Raw genomic sequence first — 22116 nt, 5'->3', positions numbered from 1 at the left:
GTGCGGGATGTGAGTGGTGAAGTGAGACTGATTGATTTTAAATGGGGGAGAAGGGTGATTGGTGGAGTGAGTGGATATTTTGATCTATTTTGCAATCTCCGTCATAAAGAGAAAATACCCGAGGAGAAAAGTCTAATGGAAATTGCCGGATAAGTTTGGTAATTCTGGGGGAAAGTGTCATTCGGGGAAAAATGACCAGATCAACTTGAACTTGCTTTTGACTTGACGTCAAAGGCGAATTACGGAAAACTGTCAGATAAAAATAAAGAAATAATTCTCGGAAAGCACATAAACATGTTTTTATCCAGTTTAACGAAATAGTTCAACTGGAATAATCTCAACTTCCGTCAGCTCAGATATGTAAAAATGAGTGAAATATGCGAGCACTCGTCACCCCTTTTTACGACTTACTACTTAATACCCTGAATTATGTACTCCTTTATCCACTTGCTTCCAGCTTAAAGACGAAAAATTACAATAAAAATAAAGCCGAAGATGTTGAGTTCACTTTATCTCCTTATTTATATATTTTTTATTATGTTTGTTGCGTGAGGTATGAGAGTAAAGGAGAGTCACACCGTTGAAACGACACCCGCAGGGTGAATTACGAGGCGTAAGGATTTTTAGCAGGTGGCTCAGGGTTTTTTTCTCTCACTCCACCCATTATCCTTATCCTCGACAATTTTAAATGCGACATTTTCGCGTATTTTGTGACCCCCATTTCACGAATTCTTTTCTCCAGACGTATTTTCATCAAAACGTGACATTTGAAATGGGCTATCCATTTGTTTACGAGTCTAATGATATCGTTCCAGGTGACGTCGATTCATTTAATTAAAAATTGAGAACGTCCATTAAGTGATACGCACAGTCATACCAGTTTTAAAGGCCAACCCTTCAAGAAAACATGTGATATAACACGTGATCAGCCCTTCCTCCCCCCTTTCTCGATAGAAAAATCCCCCCAGAACTGATACATGTGCTGAAATATTCCAATACAATGATTTCACCAAGAAAATAACCCATCTGGATATTTTGAAAATCTCCTGGCACCGGTTGACGCGCATCAACCTACGACACGTGCACAGAAACCTGTCAAACATGGCGTGACTGAGCCCTGTTGGGTGTGAACGAACGACCAGAAGGAAATTTTCATCCCCCAAAGTGTCTACGAATACGAATGAGGCCTCGAAAAGATATTGGCAGCGTGGTAGAGAGGGATGAGCATAAAATACCCCACAACTTCACTGACAATGCCAGAACAACTGGGGGAGAGTTTGTATTCACCAATCGAATTGGACACACCCTTCCTCTTCAGAAGAACAGAGCAGAATCGTCTTCTGTTTTTTCGTTTGTATACAACCATCACGCGAGACATTCAATACAAGTTTTTCTATTTCCGAACACAACAGAAAACATTAAAAAAAAAAGGGAATTTTATTTCCATTATTTGGTTTTTTTTTCGCATTTTACTCACCTGATGAAATCCTAGATAACTCTCTATGCTGTGCGTGGCAAAAAATACTTCTCCGTCGCAAGTCAGTATCAACAGGAATCCGTTCAATGCCTGAAAAGAAAATAAAACGTTTATTTTTTATTTATTTCATGAGACACACGACCAGAGGTATTCCTAATGCGTAACACATTCCATATTTAGCGTATGATCTAGAGAAGTCCACTTTCCAAAACAGTTGGGGTTTTGGGGTGAGAAAAAAATCAAATAGATTTTTAAATCAGTCATTTCTCTGATATTTCGGATAAAATTCTTGAAACTCTTTTCCCCTCACCTCCTAAAAATTCCCGAATGATGAATTACATCATCCCCAACAAGTTTATCGTTCGCCCAATCCACTATCTCGCGTAGTCTCCCGGCTCCGGCCAAGACTCTCCTCCAACCCCTCCGAGGACTCCCCGACATCACGCCATATCGAGCCCCCAAACCAATCGATCTCCATTCCCTCGGTTTCCCCATTTTTCTCTTTATTTCTTCTTCAATGCATCGAGTGATTCGTGCGAAGAAAAATGTTTACGATACATGAAATTCGTCACGAACCCACCCAAGATGTCGTTGACACGTCAAAACCGCGGATCCACGGTACCAAAAAAAAAGAAAAAAAAACAACAACAAGCATTGGATTTAGTTTTTATCAAGAAGAAGAATCATGATTGATGAAATGTAGTTTTAGATTAAAGTAAACAATTGTATTGCTTTATCTTTATCAGCAGATCGTACTCAACATCGAAATTGTAACAAACAATTTCCGTTTTATTTCTCTCCACTTGAAAAGGGGAATGGGTTTATCCCACAACACATGCAATGAAATACCTCTCCCCCCGTAGCATCTGGGAAAACAAAGTTTTCTCATTTATCGGCTCAACCGATAGTAAATTCTATCGTTAAAACAAACAGCCATAGCTAGTAGGGATGAGATTGCAACAACCCCCAACCGAAATATCCGCTCTAGTTTTAACGGGATTCGAAGCTTATTGGCCCGTTAGCTGTTTCTACCGCACAACTCAAATACCTTTTAAGCTTGAATGTATATTGTTTTTGTTTTATTACACCTTGGAGAGGGTTGTGCCAGGTACTGGAACACACTCCGTTTATGGTTTACAAATATGAAGGGGTAAGATGTTTCGAGATTTTTTTTTTTACCGAAAAATAAAAATATCGCTAAATGTTCATGTACCTGAGAGATGAATTGGTTTTGTCAAAACATTTGCATGTGTACCTGTTCGTGTGAAATTCACTGGTTTAAAGATGGCTCCAGAAGGCAATCGGAGAAATTATTAATTATAGTAAAATAAATTTAAAAAAGGGGCTTATGCAAGTCCCTTGTGTACCACGTTTTTATTTATTTCGTACCCTGAGTTTGAATTTAACAATGTCTATTTTCATTTAACCCCTCGTGCTTTTCAACACTGACTTCATTTCTTTTCCTCCCTCTGCATGTAAAATGGAAGTTGAGAAGTAGTCTCCGCATGCGCTGGTGCAGCATCTGGATTGGCCGAGGCTGTTCCACTGGGAATTGCCTCCGAGGGGTTGAATCCCCCGGTGAATTTGCTCTCTCGTCCCCCTTTCAATTGCTTAATGCGATTTGTCGGAGATCCGGAGAGCACTACCAACCCCCTGATATGGCCGACAGTTTTTCCCCTCTGGATACAAATTATACGGGATTTATTGTCACTCCGCGATCATAAACAAATGCAATATTCTCTATCGATTCATCGATTCTAATCGTAACAGCTTCAGCACGACCTGATTCCCTCTCAAACTCTTTGTTGTTCTGTGAAGTAATTTCGATAGACTAGATGAGGTCCTATGCAACCGTCAAGAATAAATTAAACATGTTCAAAATAAATATGTAAATAACTGGTACATGGTATCCGGCGATGTAAATTATTTATTTTAGACGCGTGATATAGATTATAATTTCAATATTGGAATTTTCCTTGATCTTCAAAAGTTCAATTTTTCATAATACTTTGTCGTACTTCTTAAGTATAATTATATTCATGGTAATAAATTACCGATTGAGCGCAGACTTACGGAGAATGTCTCTGCTTATATAACTTTTCGTTTAGAATTTATTACCGATTTAAATCGTCAAAATTTGAGTTATGTTTATCCTACTTCAATCCTATACACTGAACTCACTGAAGCACAAAGTCGCGTGCCTCTCAAGTGAATTCAAACGTATTTGCGTGTTCCGTTTCAAGCTCTTAATAATCCTTTACTTCTCACCTGCATTGAACTGCAACCCCCCACCTTTTATATTCTACAATCATTCCGAGACACTGATGACAGACAAGGATTTTTCCAACAGAAGTTTTACTTCACAAAATATTAAATAAAATCTTCAGAACTTGTCTCTAAGCAAAAATCACCTTCCGAAGATCCTTCAAATAATCTTTTTTGTTCCCCAGGGGGGTGTTACAAAAATTTTCAACGATGCTTCTGAATATTAATCGAAAATCAGGGGTAATTAGATTTCAAAAAATTATCTTAATACTTTGCTCAGTATTTAGCGAGCTACACAGAGAGAAATTGTCCGTCAAAATTACGTATCGTTTCCGTAAATCGGGGGGGAAGTGCGGTCATAGAAAATTTTAGGGAACTATCACGGAATTTTTTCTGAACAATCATGATACAGTCACGTAAAATTTGCAACTCGATTACGTAATCAGTAAGCGAACTGCGAATTTTGTAATTTTTTCAGAATTCTTCTCTCCGCCCAGACACTCCATTGAAGGTTTCAGGTTACTTCGCTTAAATTTCTATAAAATTTCCGGCAAACACTTACTCCGTCCATGAAATCCCTCCGAATCCCCATAAGTTTCCCACATCATCACGTATAAATGCTCGAAAAAAAAAGCGGACCCTGAATTTAAACTCAGGTATCGCATGACCGTTGAGTCTAGGCGTTTGAAACTTATCGCGTCGAAACGATTGTCGGGCTTGATCGTGCGATGACGGCACGCGACGCTTGTCCAATCCAGCTGGAGAATGAGAGAGAAAGAGAATGTATATATTTGAAAAGGCCGGCATATGTGTTGTCATCGTTTGTTGCGTAACTCGTCGGTACAACTGAGAGGAGGTGCGTGTCAACGGTTAAACTTGTGCTACGGTATTCTGTCAGGTTCAAGACACCTGCGAGGGGATTATCCCAGGCTGCTGGGCTGTGCTCCAGGCATCGAGTGTGCGTGTACAGCTAGCGATAACGAGGTGGAAGGCTAACGTCATTGCATCAGGTGCAGTATGACGGCCATCTGTGTTCATTTGTGATGAGGATAGGCACCATCGATCGCAAGGATTAATCAGTTTCATTCGTCTTTGTGTATTTACAGCGACCTACATCAGTTTAAAATAAAATGCTGATGTTGAATTACACGAATCTGGAATGACTAACAATTTTTTCATTAATATTGATCCCCAAGATCTGGACCATTTTGGGAATTTTTATCATTCATCCAGACAAGTGGATTTTTCCGTACTAGTCAGACTCTCTACTTCCACTCGTAGGATATGTGTAGCTCACATCGTTAAGTTTTCGATAAAAATCAAACCTCCAGAGGGCGGAACGACCCACGAAATGACCTTCAATCACTCTTTAGGTCAAGTTACGTCGGAAAAATTACCTGTCGCCCTCTGGAGGTCTAATTTTTACCGCAAATTAAATTCCGTGTCAAAGTCTCAAGAACATTTTTCCCACGAATGTCAAGTTCTCCTTCTTATCACAATATCTGCTGCTCACATGGAAAATCCCACTTCACCTGCAAGTGATGGAAATATAGGAATTGAGGCCCCTATTTCGCTTTCCAAATTTTTTTCAACCAGAAATTGGCCGACAAACTGCGTCGAAGTCGGACCATTCAATTCCCTCACCCATTCAAAGCCCTCCATACCATCGTCATCGAAAAACCCCACTGAACCTTCTCATCCTCAATGTTTTCATCGCATCAAATCAAGGTCCCTCTTCCGTGCACCCAGTACCCAGGGGTGCTCTCACTTGTTGCTGATGGCTTGCATGTCTGGGCTCGCTGTTCGGGATCCTGCATTTGGCTTTGTTCACGATATACGCGAGCCGCACGCGGCTTAATTTCATGGCTTGCACGCCTCACTAATTTTTTCCTCCACCTCCCACCCCTCCCAACGCCACTTGTATGTCCATCGTCTCACTTTCCCTTTTTTTTTCCAAAAATTCGCGTTCCGGCCATCGTCGTATTCTCTCGCTCCCTGTTCTGTTCCCCTTATTTTCATATTTTTTTAATTCTTGATGTGGAAAATGCTGGGGTCGAGTAGATTTCAACGTTGATGAACAACCGGAGTGGGGAAGGAATCAGGTCGACTCTTCACGGGGGTTGGAGCGGTGAAACGGAATTCCGTTTCGCTGAAGGTAGACAGCGGTGTGTGGACGGAGGGTTGAGAGTGATGGGCGAGAGGAGGGAGGAGGGGGGGAGGAGAGGGCAACTGGAAGGGTGAGTCAGGGCGGTTGTGCTTGGGATTCGTAGAGCAAAGACTAGGTTGGTTACGGAGGGGGCGGTTGGCCGGGGTGGCGGAGAGGGGCTCAGGGGGTGGTGGGTCTCGGGATGATATGAGGTTAGGTTGGTGCGGGGGAAGCGGAGGGGGGGCTCGCCTTGGGTTCTGGCACCGCTAGTCCTTTCTGTATTGATCGCGTGAGCTCCTTTTACCTCACCTACAAAACACCGATCCTCCTCCCGACGTTTTTACTCACTCTCATTCGCTTTATGTATCGGTAGGGTCTGTTTACGGTTTGGATAAACATGTCGGTTGTTGTTGAATGCATTTTGAATTGATGTTTCGGGGTGTGTGTGATGATGAAGTTTTTTTTCAAGTTGGTGGGGATATTACAATGAAATTGGAAAAAAAATGTTGAAAATCAACGTATTTATGAAATGTTATGGATCGTTACATGGAGAGAAAAATTCTTGGAAATTTACGTGCCTGTTGCGTAATCTGTCAGTCAATTACTACTACCATTCAGTAAAAATTATGGAACAATTACGCTTTTTTTTACAGAACGTTTCATACTTTTTTTTTTCACTGAGCGAGTGGGTAACTTTTCCGTAATTTTTACCGAATATTGTTTTGATTGGCAGATTAGGGAACAGTAACGTAATTACTCAAGAATTTTTCCCACCGTCCAGTGTTCCAATAACGTCTGTTCGAACAAATGATTGAGAATAGAAAAATTAAAAATAGAGAAATCGTTCTTGATAAGCCTTGGTTCGAGCGATTACGAAGCGACGTTGGCAATTTGTTCGAAAAATGCATATGAGGCGATCCATCAAGAAGGTAGCGAAATGTGTGCAGTGGTCTGTGTGGCGGTAACGACCGCTGTGTGTGCCGCACGGCCAAAAGAAGCCCGAGCGATGTTACTCCTGGCCCTATTGATTTATGGAAATCAAGGTACGGTCGAAGTTCGGGGGCTCCTTGCCCCTCTCTCATTTTTTTCACCAGTCGTTCTCTCGCTTCGATTCTCCGTATAAATAATTCGAGAGTTCCGCGAACTCACCGGTAAAATTCTTCGTTCATTCGCCTCTACTCGATTTTATTCAGTCTTTTAATTATTTTTTTTCTTCTTTATTTTCAACCCTGGCCCGATGTACACACGAGGTTACCTGGTGAATAACTCCATTCTCTGCGCCATTTCTGACAAGACTGGAAAGGTGCATGGACACTCTGATGGTGGAAATATGTGGGGGTATCAAGTACTCATAAAGTTTACGAAGCGGGATTGTAAATTCGGTTTATGACATTCCACTACTCTCCGACTCTCCGACTGGTCACAGGAGAATAACGAGGATCGAGACGAATACTATTTTATTTATATCTTACGAATATTATTATTGATAAGTAGTTCCTAAATTCTACCTGCCATTGAACTATAAATAATAATTCAATGATAGGTTCGGCAGTAGTGGAAATAAACGTATGAAACTATAAGAAATTGTAAAAACCCCATATGATCTTCGGGAAGTTCAATTACCCCCTGCCCCTCTGGGGGCGGCGGGGGCGGAGGGAGGCGATCACCCCATTTATTTCTGTATGAATGTAACTCAGTATGTCAAGTGTACGTGGAAATACTGCAATTCGATCTATCCTGTCTGAGGGACTCAGTATGTAAAGCCAATGGCAACAGCCTGAATGCCTATACATATTGCCTAAATCTCAAGTACAAAAGCGTAATAACATCGCATGATACACGATCATTAATCCGGTTATCCTTCTATACTTGGGTGAAATAGACACCTCAAAATACTGGGTTTCATACAAACGCTTCGCCCAGTAATAGATGTATCATTTTTTCCAGTATCGAAAATAACTTTTTTTTCATGTATATATACATTCATTCTAATATTATAAATCAGTTAAATCGATTCCCAACAAATACCCCAAAAAAAGGAAGAAATACAAATACTTGTCCCGTCAAATGTCAACGTCATCATGTGAAAAAAATTCTAACTGACATCCGGCAGATTACGGTCACATCACGCGTCATCAGGATTTCACAAAATCCCACGGAAAGAAATTTTGGATACAACAATTTTTGGACAATCAACAACTTTTTACGTAAAGTTTTGTTGGAAAAATTAATCTTGGAAGGGTAATTTTTGTGATAAAACTGACCTTCATCTCTCGTTTCACCCCCTGGAGGTCTAATGTTTACCCAAAATTTCATTTCGCATAACGCACGTCTTAATTGAAACTCTCAACTGCGTATTTTCATTTTTCCAACGACTGCATTGAACAGTCACAGCCAATCATATCGTTTGCGTGACGCCACCCTGAGCTCCGTTCTGATTCGATGATGCGTAACACGAGTGGAAAGGGGAGGAGAAATAAAAAGTGAGACGGGAAAACAAGAGTGAGAGGTGTACGAGCGATCGTACGCCTGTCTCGATTCCAACGAAACTGATTGCAGTTCATCGATCAATCGCTGATGACGGCGTGAGCTTTACCCCACGCCCTCCCTCTACACCCCCCCCTCCACCCCCGGTCCACGAGATTGATGAACTCGAGGATTTTCTTGCGTGAAATCTCTATTCACTGTGTGAGAATGGATAACCGTGATGGGCTGATCGAGTGGCAGTTAAACTACTGTAATTCATAATTTGTGGTTTTATTTTGTTTCTACTCACCTGGAGGAACATCTCTCCGTCGAGGTGATGATGATCGTAGGCTGCCAGGGCTGCCAGTTCTCGGGCTCGGTAGTGAGTGTCTCGGTGTGAATTTTCTTCTTTGTCTTTGTGCATTACAACTGCAACACAAAATTAAAAAGTTTTCGTTAAAAAACATCCCATCATTTCTCAACAATTTATTTTCTGGTTAATTCAGATAGATTATTGTATTATGGAATAATTGTTGTTATACCAGGGATAATAAAAATAATGAATAAATTTTTGAATGAACTTTCGGTGGAATCGGTTTTTAAGTCAATGACTTTGGGGAAATGCAATTTTCTTGTCGAAATCAGTTAATTCAAGGCGTCCTACTTTCGGTGCGTCTCGTAAAAATAAATGTTCTCGTTCAACAATAATTGAATTATTGATTGAGCCGAGGGAATGTGAGGAGCCATCGTTTAATTCCCATTCATTAAAATTAATCAATCGTTTAAAAGATACTCTGGAGTTTATAACGCCAGAGCCGGGCTATTTTCATCCTTCATAACCAATTATTTTGGCAGTCAAATGAGATGGTCTGACTTTTGATGTGCATTTTAATGCTACGTACCGACGTAATTTCATTATTTAGTGGTGCTTTTGGTGCCGGGGAGTTTAATTATGCCGGGGGTATGAAGCGGCAGGTGGGCCATTTTGTAAGTGAAGATGATGTGTCTCGGCTACAGTCATGCGACCAGTCATCAAACAGTAATTGCATTTGATATTTTTATTACTATTCTATTCGCAGGATACGACTATTTATACTTTTTTTTACTATTTGATTCACAGGGTGCGTTTATTTATACTATTACGATAAAATAGCATTAAAAAAATCAATTTTTTTTTAATGTCTGACAGCTTTTAGTGCGGAATTTACTGATTTATTTCTAGCTACGCTGAGTAATGGGGTTTACGGTGGAGAGATGGACAATCCATGTTTGTTCGGTAACGGATCATTACAGAAATATAGTATCGCAAATGGCAGTGATTGGTGGTCATGAGGTTCGATGAGGTTTTAAAGTGTTTAGGAGTTTAGCGATGCGTGGAGGAGAGCACTCCGGTTGATGCTCGTAAAAGTGACCGAGACTGGCACGCGACGAATACGTTCGGTACACGCGTGTGCCACGCGACTCGTTTCATCGAGTCTGTACATCACGTTATTGTCAACACTGTAAACATGACAAAAATCCACATCTTTATTTAAGTGTACGTCTTACTCTGTGAAAGAAATTAAATTGATAGTTGCAAAGAAAGAAGGTTTAAGTAAAAATTATACTCCCAGGGGGCGAAACGAGTGATGAAGGTCAGTTTTATCACAAAAATTCCCTCCCAAGTCTCCCTTTTCCAACAAAACTTGACTTAAAAAGTGGTCGATTGTTATTTCAACCCGCGTTTCGCCCTCTAGAGGTTTAATTTTTATCCAAAATTTCTTTCTGTCTAGAAAATTATTTATAGTAACTATTGGATTAGGAACAGGGGTTGTTAAATACTATTAAAACGATTGGGGGATGAACTTTAATCGGCCCTGTTTTCTTCGATTCTGTTTATTGAAACTATTGTAAACATTTCGCTACTGTTCTGACAAAAACTATAAAATACTGGCACCGACTAAAAAACAATAATGGAGATACAATTAATTTTTGTCCCCCCTACCAACCGCTCTCAATAGTAACCCTCGCTCTAATCACAATTAACCAGTCGTGTAAATTAATTATCAACTGCAATTAACATCTGTCTTAACTGTACGCGTCTGCAGTGTCTTCAAAAATCTGTTTGAGAAACTAATGAACTTCAAGTCAGTACAAATTAGAAAACAAAAGATTAATGAATGAAAATTGATTATCGAATCGAAAAGACTTGATTTTCATTTTTCCTCGTGCGATACAAAATAAATTGAAATAAAAAATGGATTAACTCATCTCCCAATCGCTCCGATAACAAAATAATTAACTCGAACTGTTGCGTGCTCACTCCGTCACTTATATTACCGATCGACGTTCATTCGTTTATTCAGACACAAAGGTAAATAAGATGACTCTTGAATCTCCCCGATCTACGTGTCTATTAGCCTCCTCTTTTTCCCCTCATGTGTCGGTTCACTCTGTCACAATGACTCGTTGATTCTCCGCTGCGCATTGCGATGGGTAGTCGATTGAATGGTCAACCGCACCGGGAGAGCCCATCAGTGATTATCTCAACCATCGTTACACGATCGAACGATGATTAATGCGTTTAGGTTATTGCGTATACTGTCAGCCCTCTATCGCTGTCATGTATGTAATGTGTGCACGTGTGTTGGGGTTTCGGCATGCGGCTGTCCTCGATGATGAGTTTATTTAATCGTCATGTGGGTTCAGATAATTTATTTGCAGGGGGAGTGATAATTTTGTGGTGAACAACGGGGGGAATGGATTGTCTTAAGGTTTAAAAATTAATAGTTATAAATAAACGTTGTTCACCGGTGTATTTAAAGGGGGAGGTAAATATAATTGGTAGCTCATTTGTCGATAAAGTTGTCACCGGTAATAAAACAATTATTTTTTATCGTCTAAGTACATAACTTCTTTGCTAATGAACGATAAAAATATTGTCAGTCTATAGTTTTTGTTTGAGAGAGACGCAAATATATATTATTCTGCACTAATGAAAGCGTTTGCAATATTTTACCGAAAATGAAAATATGCGAGTGAAGAAATAATTGATTAATTTATGTGATTAAGAGGAATAGAGATTTTCTATGATCTTGTGGCTGTTAAATTCGCCGCAGAGACCGGTGCCAGACACCCGGCGCATCGATCATACGAAAAACAAGTGGAAAACACCGGCTACCCTCAGACACAAAATCGATCCCTTCACCTTGGAATCGTGCTCCAGCGATCAAGAGCAATGGTTGGATCAGTGAGTCTCGTTTGAGGCGCCAGTTTTCTATCATTCCGTAAATACACAGTATTCAGTATGATGAAATGTGAAGTGGCATATTGGTCTTGGATTTTAACGTTGGAAGGTAGAATGAAGACGAGGGCTCGAGGCTCCTCCTACCTCTCGCAAGGTCGGACATTATGCATGCCTTTCCAGATTACACACATTATACTTTTTCTATTCTTGAGTTTCATGCATGAAATTCATTAATATTTCCAGCAACAAGATTATTCCCTGTGAAAATTTAACGGCACTGTGTACTGAGGTTTTTTCTTTCATTTTTTTAATACAATGACAAATAAATTTCCAACATCTGAACGCTATTTACTTGCGGATTCTTGTTTGGATATAAAATTGCGTGAACAAGAATAAAAAAACATAATAAATAGTCGGCACCCTGTTGAACACATTCTGTTCAGCATAATTAGCGCTCGTTGTTAATAAATAAAATTGCTGGAATTTTTGAAAATTTATTTTTCAGACAGGAAATATATTTTTATAATGCATCGACTCGAGTTGCTTTTCCAGTCTAATTTTTTATAAAACCATCTGGGAATTTAAGACCGCAAAATTGTAATGATTTAATACACCATATACCTCTCTTCTAATTCACCAATTTCTCCATAAAATGGATTCTCACCCAGCTCTTGTAATCACTACCCCCCTCCACAAAAAATTCTCCTTAAAATCACCATCAACGCAACGCATTTGTTCAACGCATCAACTTGTTTTTCTCTTGTCCTCTAATTTCTTTTATGCATCACCACAAAAACGAGGGGAGAGAAGACGAAGGGAGAGAATGAAAGTGTATGTAGTACGAGTGTATAAAGTAATTCGCCCGGTACACTGATAATGGGCAAGCGAACCCAGGACTCCGCCCTATCCCTGTAACAAACGATACAATCTCTGATTGCGCAACAACCCCGACGAACCCTCGTCTCCTGTCCTCAACAATATGGAGGACACTTCGGGCTCACACTTGGGAAATATTTATTCATAAATAAAACAACGAAGGGAAGTGGAATATTTCATTAACTGGGGATAATTAAATTTTGTTGATCAAATTGTGGGGGTAAAATTATTGAAATAGAAAAGCTTTCCGTTTCACCAGGTGATGGATGATTATGATTGATGTCAAGATGTGATTGAAATCGCTGGATAAAATGAGAATTTTATCCATTTTATTTTATTCCATTCTATTTTATTCTTTCACAATACCTTCCTCATTTTTATTCTATTCGAAAAAATGGGCGACTTCGGTCTACGATGGCACAGAATTGTCACCATAAGATCATTCATCATCCCCCCCCCCCCTCCCATACACCACCTCCCTTTCCCCTCCTCGTGGCTCGTCGTTTCACGCATGACCTAATGGGTTTCATAACCGAATTAAATGTTTCACGTGAAGAGTACACTCCAATTTCGCACATACCAAAGATACATGTGTTATTGTGTACATGTGAGGCGTGTCGTTAGAGCTGAGGGCATTAAATTTGCAAGATTAATCTGCGCTTTCATTAGCCGCACTATCGTGGTGGTCGAGGCTGCTCTTCCTCGCGTTCCCATTCGCGTTTCAATTATCTAATTAATCGTCTGATTATGCCACGATGCCGAGATTGAGGGATAAGGCACTCATTCCTATATTTCAGCGGATTTTATTATTATTTTTTTTAGGAACGAGAAGTTTGGTGATAAGGCAAATGAGGAATAATGGGATTCATTGAATTCTTCGACTGCTGAGATTTTTTATTGTTTTAATTCTTATCGAGGAGATGATTTTAAGAGATATAACTCATAGCTTCAATGTGTATGGAGGCATGTATTTTAATACTTCAGTGGAAAGAATTTAAGGATTGTTTGCCCTTCCTGTTCAAACTTTATTTTTGGCCTTAAATGATGACAGAATATTTCATGAATTGGAACAGATTTTATGGATTTTTGTTCCATAAATAATCAATAGAAAAGAGAGGGTTAACTCTAGATTCATTAGATTTTCGTTGATTCAAGATGTTTTTAGCAATTAATTTTATTGGAACATTTGATTAATTAATTTTATGAGAGAAAAATCGTTGCAACAAAAATATAATTTTGCTAAAATGCAACTGTAACGTATCCGACGATATTATTAAGTATTCTCGACATTGTTGTTCCCTTATCGTTCAATATCGAAGCTATTGTCAGACGGAAAATACGCCAAGGTGAAATGCCAGAGACAACATTCAATACTCGTTGGTGAATGCGTCAAAGAGAGCAAATACTCGAGAAAACCGAGGCTCTCTCTGATGGTATACGCAAGTGCATCAAGGGTCGGATAATGTATTTTGCATGTACTCGTTTTAACTCCTCTCGAACTTCTTTATTTTTCTACCTTCCGAGTTTCTTTAGTGGAGCGATTATCGGAATTGGTGGGATAGATCGAATTTTCCGGAACAATTTTTCAAATATCCACATAGGGAAATATTTCCTGGAGAAATTATTCTGCTGTGACCATAAACGTGCCACATTCTAATTAAATTTCTAGAATTGTCTCTCAACACTTTCGAAAATCGAGAAAAATGCAAATCAAATTTCCCTCCATTCGGCAGCAAAAACTACCGAAAATTCCGGTGAACTTAGCGCGTACCATACGCTAGTAAACGTCAAAATTGCACTCACCAAAATTAAAGCTAAATAAATAACCAAAAAGTCTCCCCAGCCCATCGAATCCCCATCAAAAATCCAACAAGAAAAAGCCTATTTTATTTACGCCGAGGGTCACGGAGGGGGAGGGCGCGAGCTTCATCCGCTAATTAAATTCGATAAAATCAGTGGGGCATCCTCTCTCGTACCCTTCAATCCACTCACCAACCGAGATCATATTCCACCGATCAGAGGGAGGTAGGCCGTACGTCCCAAGGTCCCCAAAACACGACATTAATCCACCGGTGGAGTCTAAAACCATCGAGTGTCGAGGAGGGGAATGTGTGCACAGGAGGTGTATAAACGAGTCGGGTGAGGTTAAATGGTGTACATCGGTGGAGCAGGAGATACGTTCCTCTTGGGACGTTCGCGTGACTCCTTCATACTCGGACCGACGAAATCACCCCACTCCCCCCGGCCGACGCTCCTCGCCGTTTCTTCTTTGTTGTGTGTGTACGCGCCAACGCCATTGCACTAATTGCCATTCTTAATCTCATTTGCCGGACGTTATGGGCGAAATTAGATTGAAAATATTGTGGAATAATTTTTTGAGAGTTATTTTTCATTCGCGGCTCGAGCCAGTGGTATATGTTAGGTGTTATGTATATAGGATTTCCTAATTCTAATTCTATGAAAAGAATTTTTTCTAACTGCTTTCGATGAATGGGCAGCGAAATGGTTCAAACATTTTCAATCCTATTTATTTAATTTGGTAAATCAACGATCTGTTAAAATATATCGATAAATTAATCCCAGGGGAGAGGGCGATTTGTTGTCAATTATTGACAGGTAGATTTAAAAATTTTTTAACAGTTGTTTTGATCAGCAGAATATTTTTGTTAAATCATTAGATATTGAGAAGTTTAAATGCCAGATCAATGTAGTAATCATAGAATTAATTATCCTGTACTTTCAAGATATTCATAAAATAATCTACGAAAGGGTTTTCACAATATGCTGTGTGATTAATAATAGCAGTAATCTCCCTCCACCATTGTCACAATATCCCCCACTCACATTACGAAAATCATTGCCGCAGGGTATACGAAACGTTGAGAATTTAACTAGAATAAATGCGTTAAATTAATCATTTGAACGAGGAGTTGAATCTCCAATCATGACTCGAATGTTTTGAGACATTGATAACTTTCCCATAAATATTTTCCCCAGTGACACTGGCTTTCCGTTAATTTTTATCTACTGAATATATTCAGAGAGTAGTGGATGGGCCAGGTCAGGTGCAAATGAAGTCACATAGTCCGGTTAGGTTCCGAAGATGGGTAATCATTATTCCACCGAGTTTACCCATCTCCCGAAGCCCCATCCAGTGCTATTAATCTCGCTGTTAGTTTGTTAGTAACCCATGGGTGCAGTAACGACGATAAATAATCGAACGGAACGATAATTTTTATCGTTGTTGCGCTAATTGTTATTTACGAGTGGATATAAACTATATCATGGCTTTATTAAGCATTGGAGTCACTGGGCCCTCGCTGTGAGACCGCGGACGGGAGGATCACGTGGTAAATTATAAGGAGAGGGCAGATAGCTATGGAGAGATGAATACAAAGGTCTTCTCCGCTCGATAAAAGAACAAAAAGCGTCAGGAAAACAATATTTAATATTTTTACAGGAAAAAAATATTAGATTACATTTTTGTAAAGCATTAAATTCTATACAAGGATGATTTGCTAATATTTTTCGCTTCTGAATGGAAATATTGTTGGAGCCGATCGATTTTTATTGATCTTTGGATGATACAACATTTATTTGGAAATCAATATTCTGGAAGAAAGAGAAATTCTTCCTTCAGGGCAATTTTTTTTATCAATCATCCATTGAGTTCAATTGAACAACCCCCCAATGAGTCCATTCACAAAATCATTTGTTAATCCAATGCAAAAAAAATATTAACTATGTTATGATAAAAAAAATTCTCTTATTTTTATGACAACGAGAGTAATAAAATATCGAAAATACTGGGGTAGGGCTCCCTGATTTACTGCAAATGACCGAGAAATAATGAGATCTGAATGGGGGTTTAGACGGAGGGATGTTTCTAGTGAATTGAAACAACCGTCAACGATTTACGACGGGTCGTTCTCACCCAGACAACTCGATCGAATTGTTCCCAGTTTTCAATTGAACGTAAAAATTATTAGAACATGTGTTATTGACAGGAAAACGATTGAGTCGACTAAAGAAATATTCATGAGGGTTGAGAAGTGGCGGTGATTTTAGCATTTCATAGCATTTGATCCTCATGAATATTCTACACTGAGATCCATGAAAATGAGAATTGCAACACCATGTCAACAAGGGAGGTGTTGCGGTAGTGTGGACAATGCACACCTGCGGGCGTATGGAATCCGCACCGCAGTGTTGTATTACCGGGGAGGCAATGCTAAGGAAAAATAAATAAAAGTCAATTACGTTGGGGACTATAGGCCAGTAAAAATCGTCATCAATGACGTTGTATAATTTAGAAAAATGGCGACTATTATTTACAAAACGTCTTATTTGAAAAATTCAATAAAAATGACAGGAACATGTTTATGATGGAGGGATAGATTTTGGAACTTTGGGAATAGGGACGATAATTTTGCGAGGGCCTTGCCAACCCTTACGTGGTACTATCCATTGGATATTTTTTTTTTGCTAAATTTATTTGGCTCATACCATACTTCAAATTGACTTTTAATTTATATGCGAATGTGATTAATTATGTGATGGAGTATTTGAGTGGCATTCAGAGCATTTTTCATTTAATTAATTAATATTATGAGTGGTGTTCGTTGACTCGTCCATTAAATCATGGCTGTCCCAACACCCATCCCTCCATGGTACTTGAGAGGAATAAATTGTTTTGAGACAATTTAAATCTCAGAATGTTGACGCGTCTGGAAACTCTATTAAATTCTCATTAATTACTGCAACCTTACATCATAAATAAATTATTTACTGAAGCATTGTGAATGAAAAAAAATGAATGCAATAAATACTGGAAGATTTACACGATTCTTCTAGATCATTTAAATGAGTTTATTTGCAATAATTTATGCTTGAGAGATGATATTAAACCATGAGATATATTTGTTCTCAAATTAAGATGTCTTAAATATCATAATTTGTTGTTCTCCACGTTGATAATAAACAAAAAATTCTTTTTAAATTCTCATTGAATGATTATACTTAGAGGTTTTCTATAAAAATATCTGCTTTCACCTTTCGCCAAAAATTCGCAAAATTATTCACTTCTCAAAATTTTTGGATGACAATAATTCGAGAAAATTCATTAATTATTGAAAATGATTCATTCGATTTTAAATCGAAATGCCAATTTCCATAAGTCCGCTATAGCTTCCCAAGAAATTGGAGATCTCATCTCGCCCCTTCCCTCGGCGAATCACTGAGAAACGAGACCTGATGATGAAGCAGACTCGCCGACGAAAAGAAAAAAATTCCCAAGAAATTCAAAACAAACCGAAAAAAAAAAATGAAGAGGACACTCGACTCGTGAATCTCAACGACATTGGGGGTCAGAATTCGCGTGGCCGCTCATTAGCATCATAATAACGAGCCCCTATGTCTCACCGGGTGTATTTACGACTGCGTCGTGGCAAGTTGATGCGTATTGGTGGTGCGTATATCGCGTTAAGGTGTAAGGTAACATCGGATTTCTGTACGACGACCACCCCGGTCGCCATCTCGCGAATCGTGACGCCTCCGTCGTTGGGGCGTGCGCGCGCGCACTGTCTCTCTTCCCGTTTCTGGGTTCGCATTAGTCTCCTCGTCTCTGCCTCCTGGAGGAGAGACAAACGGTGCGAGAGGGAGAGAGGAATTCGGGATGAGGAAAAGGGGTAAAAAGCGAGGTTGAGGAATCAGGGAGTGCGATCACGAGGGATATTCATCCCAGAACGTGTTACGTGCGTTATAAGGAGACATTGAGCTTTTATATGGGATTAGCGAGGCGTTGGACATGTTCATGGAGGTTTTTAATTTTAAGGATATCCATACCTCGTGTGAATTCGGATGGAGGATATAGTACAGTTGGACACTTTCAACTTGTTTTTAATTTCTCATAATTGCTGTTTAAATTTGGTTATTGAGCACGTGCTACAACCCGTGAAAATAAATATTTTCAAAAATTTCTTCTGGCAATTTCGGCGTAAATGAAGTACTAAAATGACGTACTCCATTTTTCTACCGATTGCCAGAATATTTTATAGTAGTTTTAAAATTAATCAGCCAGCTGAATTATTATGTCCGAATGGCAATTAAATCGAAGGACCGTCTGCAAAAGTATCAACAATATTTTAATGCTCCGACTATTTTTTAACTAATTTTCTTTTCCTCACAGTATTAGTTCGTATTTAGAGGATTTTACTCCGATGATTTATCGATTCTCTCTCCTCCCCTGAGGGTAATTGGGTGAAATAGATGGCGGCGTTAGCGCGTGCCACGATCCACCGCTATCCCCGCAGTCGCGTAATTATGCGGCTCTCCTCCTCCCCCTTTATACGTAGTCACAAGCCCCAGGTATGGAGTGAGAGGGTCAACCACCCCTCGATTTTTTTTTCCCTCCTCCATTTGTCCATTAATCCGAGTACATGTGGGCCAATTAAATCGTAAGATCGACGGCTGATTGGTGCCGGACGCTCCCGATAAAACCCCAGAGACATAACCGAGGGATGTTAAAATTCGAGATGTGTCTACGAACAAGGGGTGCGAGTGGAGGGAGGAGACCGTTGGGGCTTTTACGGAGGATACAGAGGGACGCGCACGCGCCACCCAACTCGGCTGACCCGGAAGTACTTAAATCCGTCATGGCGCCTACCGGAAACAGCTCTGAGTCACTCCTGTAATCGCGGCTGCCTCACTCTTTCCCTCCACTTCCCCTTTTTGCACCTCCCAAGGATGTATATCGATTTTTCAACTGCGGCTTCTCATCAGAATGTTCTCAGACTGAAGAAAGTCGTAATTTATCTTCAAAATACCGAAGAAATATAAACAGAAAATGCACACTATATTTCTTTTACCATTTCCCTTCTTTAAAATAACGAATTAGAATGAAAAACCCACAAATTATTATCATTATTATAATTATAATAAGTATAATAATTATTAATTCGTTTATGGTAAAAAATGACGAAGTGAGGGAAAGAGAGAATGAACAGTTTTCTCTCATATTTAATTTTCAATAATGAGGATTATTATCATTATAGGAATAATTGCAACTCTTATCAGTATTGAAGATTATTTTTGGAGATTGCGACAATGGAATACATATTTGGGCCAGGGAAAAAAATGGAAGTACGTCATTTTCACTCATTTAAATTAATTTGCGAGGAGAATGAGAAATTATGACAAATATAGTTCTGTATTCAACAGCAATAAAGGAGAAAAAAATTGAGGAAATAAAGCAGAGTTTTTATAACATCTCGGCGAATGAATACAGAAGAAATAAGAATTAGTATTATATTATGAGGGGATTAAGAGGGGATAATAAGTAGCGTGAAATTCGTCCTGCAATGAGTTAATGAGACGTAGAAATACCGGTGTATTTTTCATTGAAATATTCAACGTTTCTTGCGTGACGTAGTGGGCCTAGTCTCAACTGAAGTTTTGCACTGACGGTGAATATGCGAATGTGTACGCAAATAAATAGAAATTTTTTAAAAGCCAGTTTACGATGTTTGCTTTGAGGAGAAACGAGTCCAGAGTGTGAGATGGGTTTTTGCCTCGTTTTCGAGAGTTGAAGGAACGGAGGAGAATTCAATACCGATATTTAATACTCAGGACGGGGTACGACGGGTATGCCGTAGGTTTTGCAATACGAGCGCACGAGGGACGGTTCAACTGGACACTTTAAATCAGGGTGGAGTAAAATGCACAAGGAAATTCATCTTTCGATGATTTGCCTGAGATAAACGTAAAATTTTTCGGGGAAAAATTATTTGAAGAGAATTTTTGATACTCGAGATATCTATAACAGTATCGAAACTCAAAATTTTTGACGTCCACGCTAGTCTCATGAAATTCATTTACGACGTATTATGGTACCCTGAACGTGGGTATTGTCTTCTATTCGATGTGTAGGAGGCACCACGTCAGCCCGAGAATCGATATCGTCTGGCACAGAAAAACCCGTGGCCTCTTCCTCTATTTCTTCTTGAAATCCCGAGTAACTTCCTCATTCACCCCCTCTCTCCACTTACCCCTGCCATTTCAGTTAATTTCACAATTAATTTTTCGATCGACGACGATCTTCAAATTATACCCCACAACATTTTCAAAATATCAGTCCGCAAAACTAGGTGAATGAAGGGAGAGGGAGATCATTAATATCAATATGTAGAACAAACCAAACGAAATTGATCCGGCGCTTGAGCCAAGGCCGTTCTCCTTCGATAACTCGATCTCTTCCCCTTGATCCATCAATGGCAGAGGCAATTTATTACCTCAAAAAGATACTTAAGTATCAACGGAATAGAGGAGAAAGGGAAATAAAGAGAGATTGGAGGTTCTACGGTCTATGTATACGGATACCTCGGGGTTTAAAAATGGATTCGACCCCCTGTCATTGGGACCATTATTTCTCGGTTGGAATCCCCCCTCCCCCCCTCCCCTCTTGCCACCGACCCTTTAACATTTCTTTTTTTTTCATCGGTTTCTGTCCCTTGGCACGTGGTGCCACGTGCCCGCTTGATTTCCTTCCAGACAGCGATACTTATGTCGATCGCTGAGTTATCAGATCTTTTTAAATGATAAAAATGTATTTAAAATTCACAGAAAAGGAAATAATCGAAGAGCATGGAAACGGCGAAGAACAAATTTCGAGGGAGCGCTTGATTATTTTGATAAGATTTTTAAATGCTGAGGGATTTTTTAAAAATCTCTAAAATGTAGGGAATTATTTAATTCCGTAAAAAAATAGGAAACTATAGTACAAGTGTTTAAGTGTTTTAATATTTCGTTACGTAATGATGAACAAGTAAAGACATTAAATAGAAAATCAAATTAATGGTTAAATGACAACTGAGAATGCAAATGAAAATTAACTTTTATGAAGCTTGATTAATCCACAGGGAATTCCCTTTAAAATTACTTAGAAGTATTTTTAACCAATCGGCGATCTTGGAACCACATCTGCTAAAATAATTTTCGATTGAACATCCGAGCCAGCAGTTCCCCATGGCAACTCTCCCACAAAACCAATTGTATCCTTCAGCCTCCACACATTAATACCCACAATTACTCCCCGTATTTCATTAGCTCTCCATCAAATGATTTCATATCACGTCCGCAGCTATCCCATTTTAATTCTCCTAATACAACCGATCAACGGAATCAGTACCCAGCATACCATGACATAATGGCTAACATTGGTCCGTCGATTCCGTTAATCAGGGTTATTAACTCCTCTATATTCATCTGCGCGTCACATCTTCATGATTCACCATCAACTCAACAAATAACTCATTCTGCAAACATAAAACTACAGAACTCGATAACGATAAAGACTATAAAGTGAAAAAATTATTCAGGATTGTTATTAAACTAGAACTTTATCATCCCCCTCGTGCGTAATCTATAATTAGAAATATATTAAATCAAGGAGATTTATAATGTTGACTTTAAATGTTCCCACATACTCATCAGAAAAACTACATTACCAAACTAATAAGTAATGAATTAATAATACGTGGCAAAAATTATTTCTAAAAAATTACTATACGTTTTTTAGAGTTTTGACAAAAAACTAAAGTTCAATCATCTCGATATTAATTAACCCACCAATGAAGTGGTGAAGCCAGATGAATCATTTTTCCT

The 22116-nt window shown here is 39.2% G+C and overlaps 1 protein-coding gene across 2 annotated transcripts in view; it reads right to left on the bottom strand.

The window, feature by feature from the left end:
* The window catches only part of LOC135172937 (aryl hydrocarbon receptor protein 1), an 85575-nt gene that overhangs the window by 12835 nt on the left and 50624 nt on the right, over nucleotides 1-22116 (bottom strand). For both annotated transcript variants that reach the window (XM_064139462.1, XM_064139461.1), the window contains exons 3-4: nucleotides 8665-8783; nucleotides 1478-1567 (exon numbers count right to left, since the gene is read on the bottom strand). In XM_064139462.1, coding sequence (XP_063995532.1) covers nucleotides 1478-1567; nucleotides 8665-8783 — 209 coding nt within the window. The remainder of the gene's footprint in view (nucleotides 1-1477; nucleotides 1568-8664; nucleotides 8784-22116) is intronic.

This window comes from Diachasmimorpha longicaudata, chromosome 2, assembly GCF_034640455.1.
Source record: "Diachasmimorpha longicaudata isolate KC_UGA_2023 chromosome 2, iyDiaLong2, whole genome shotgun sequence".
In the NCBI taxonomy this organism is placed as follows: domain Eukaryota; kingdom Metazoa; phylum Arthropoda; class Insecta; order Hymenoptera; family Braconidae; genus Diachasmimorpha; species Diachasmimorpha longicaudata.
This window is presented reverse-complemented; position numbering and strand designations above follow the sequence as displayed.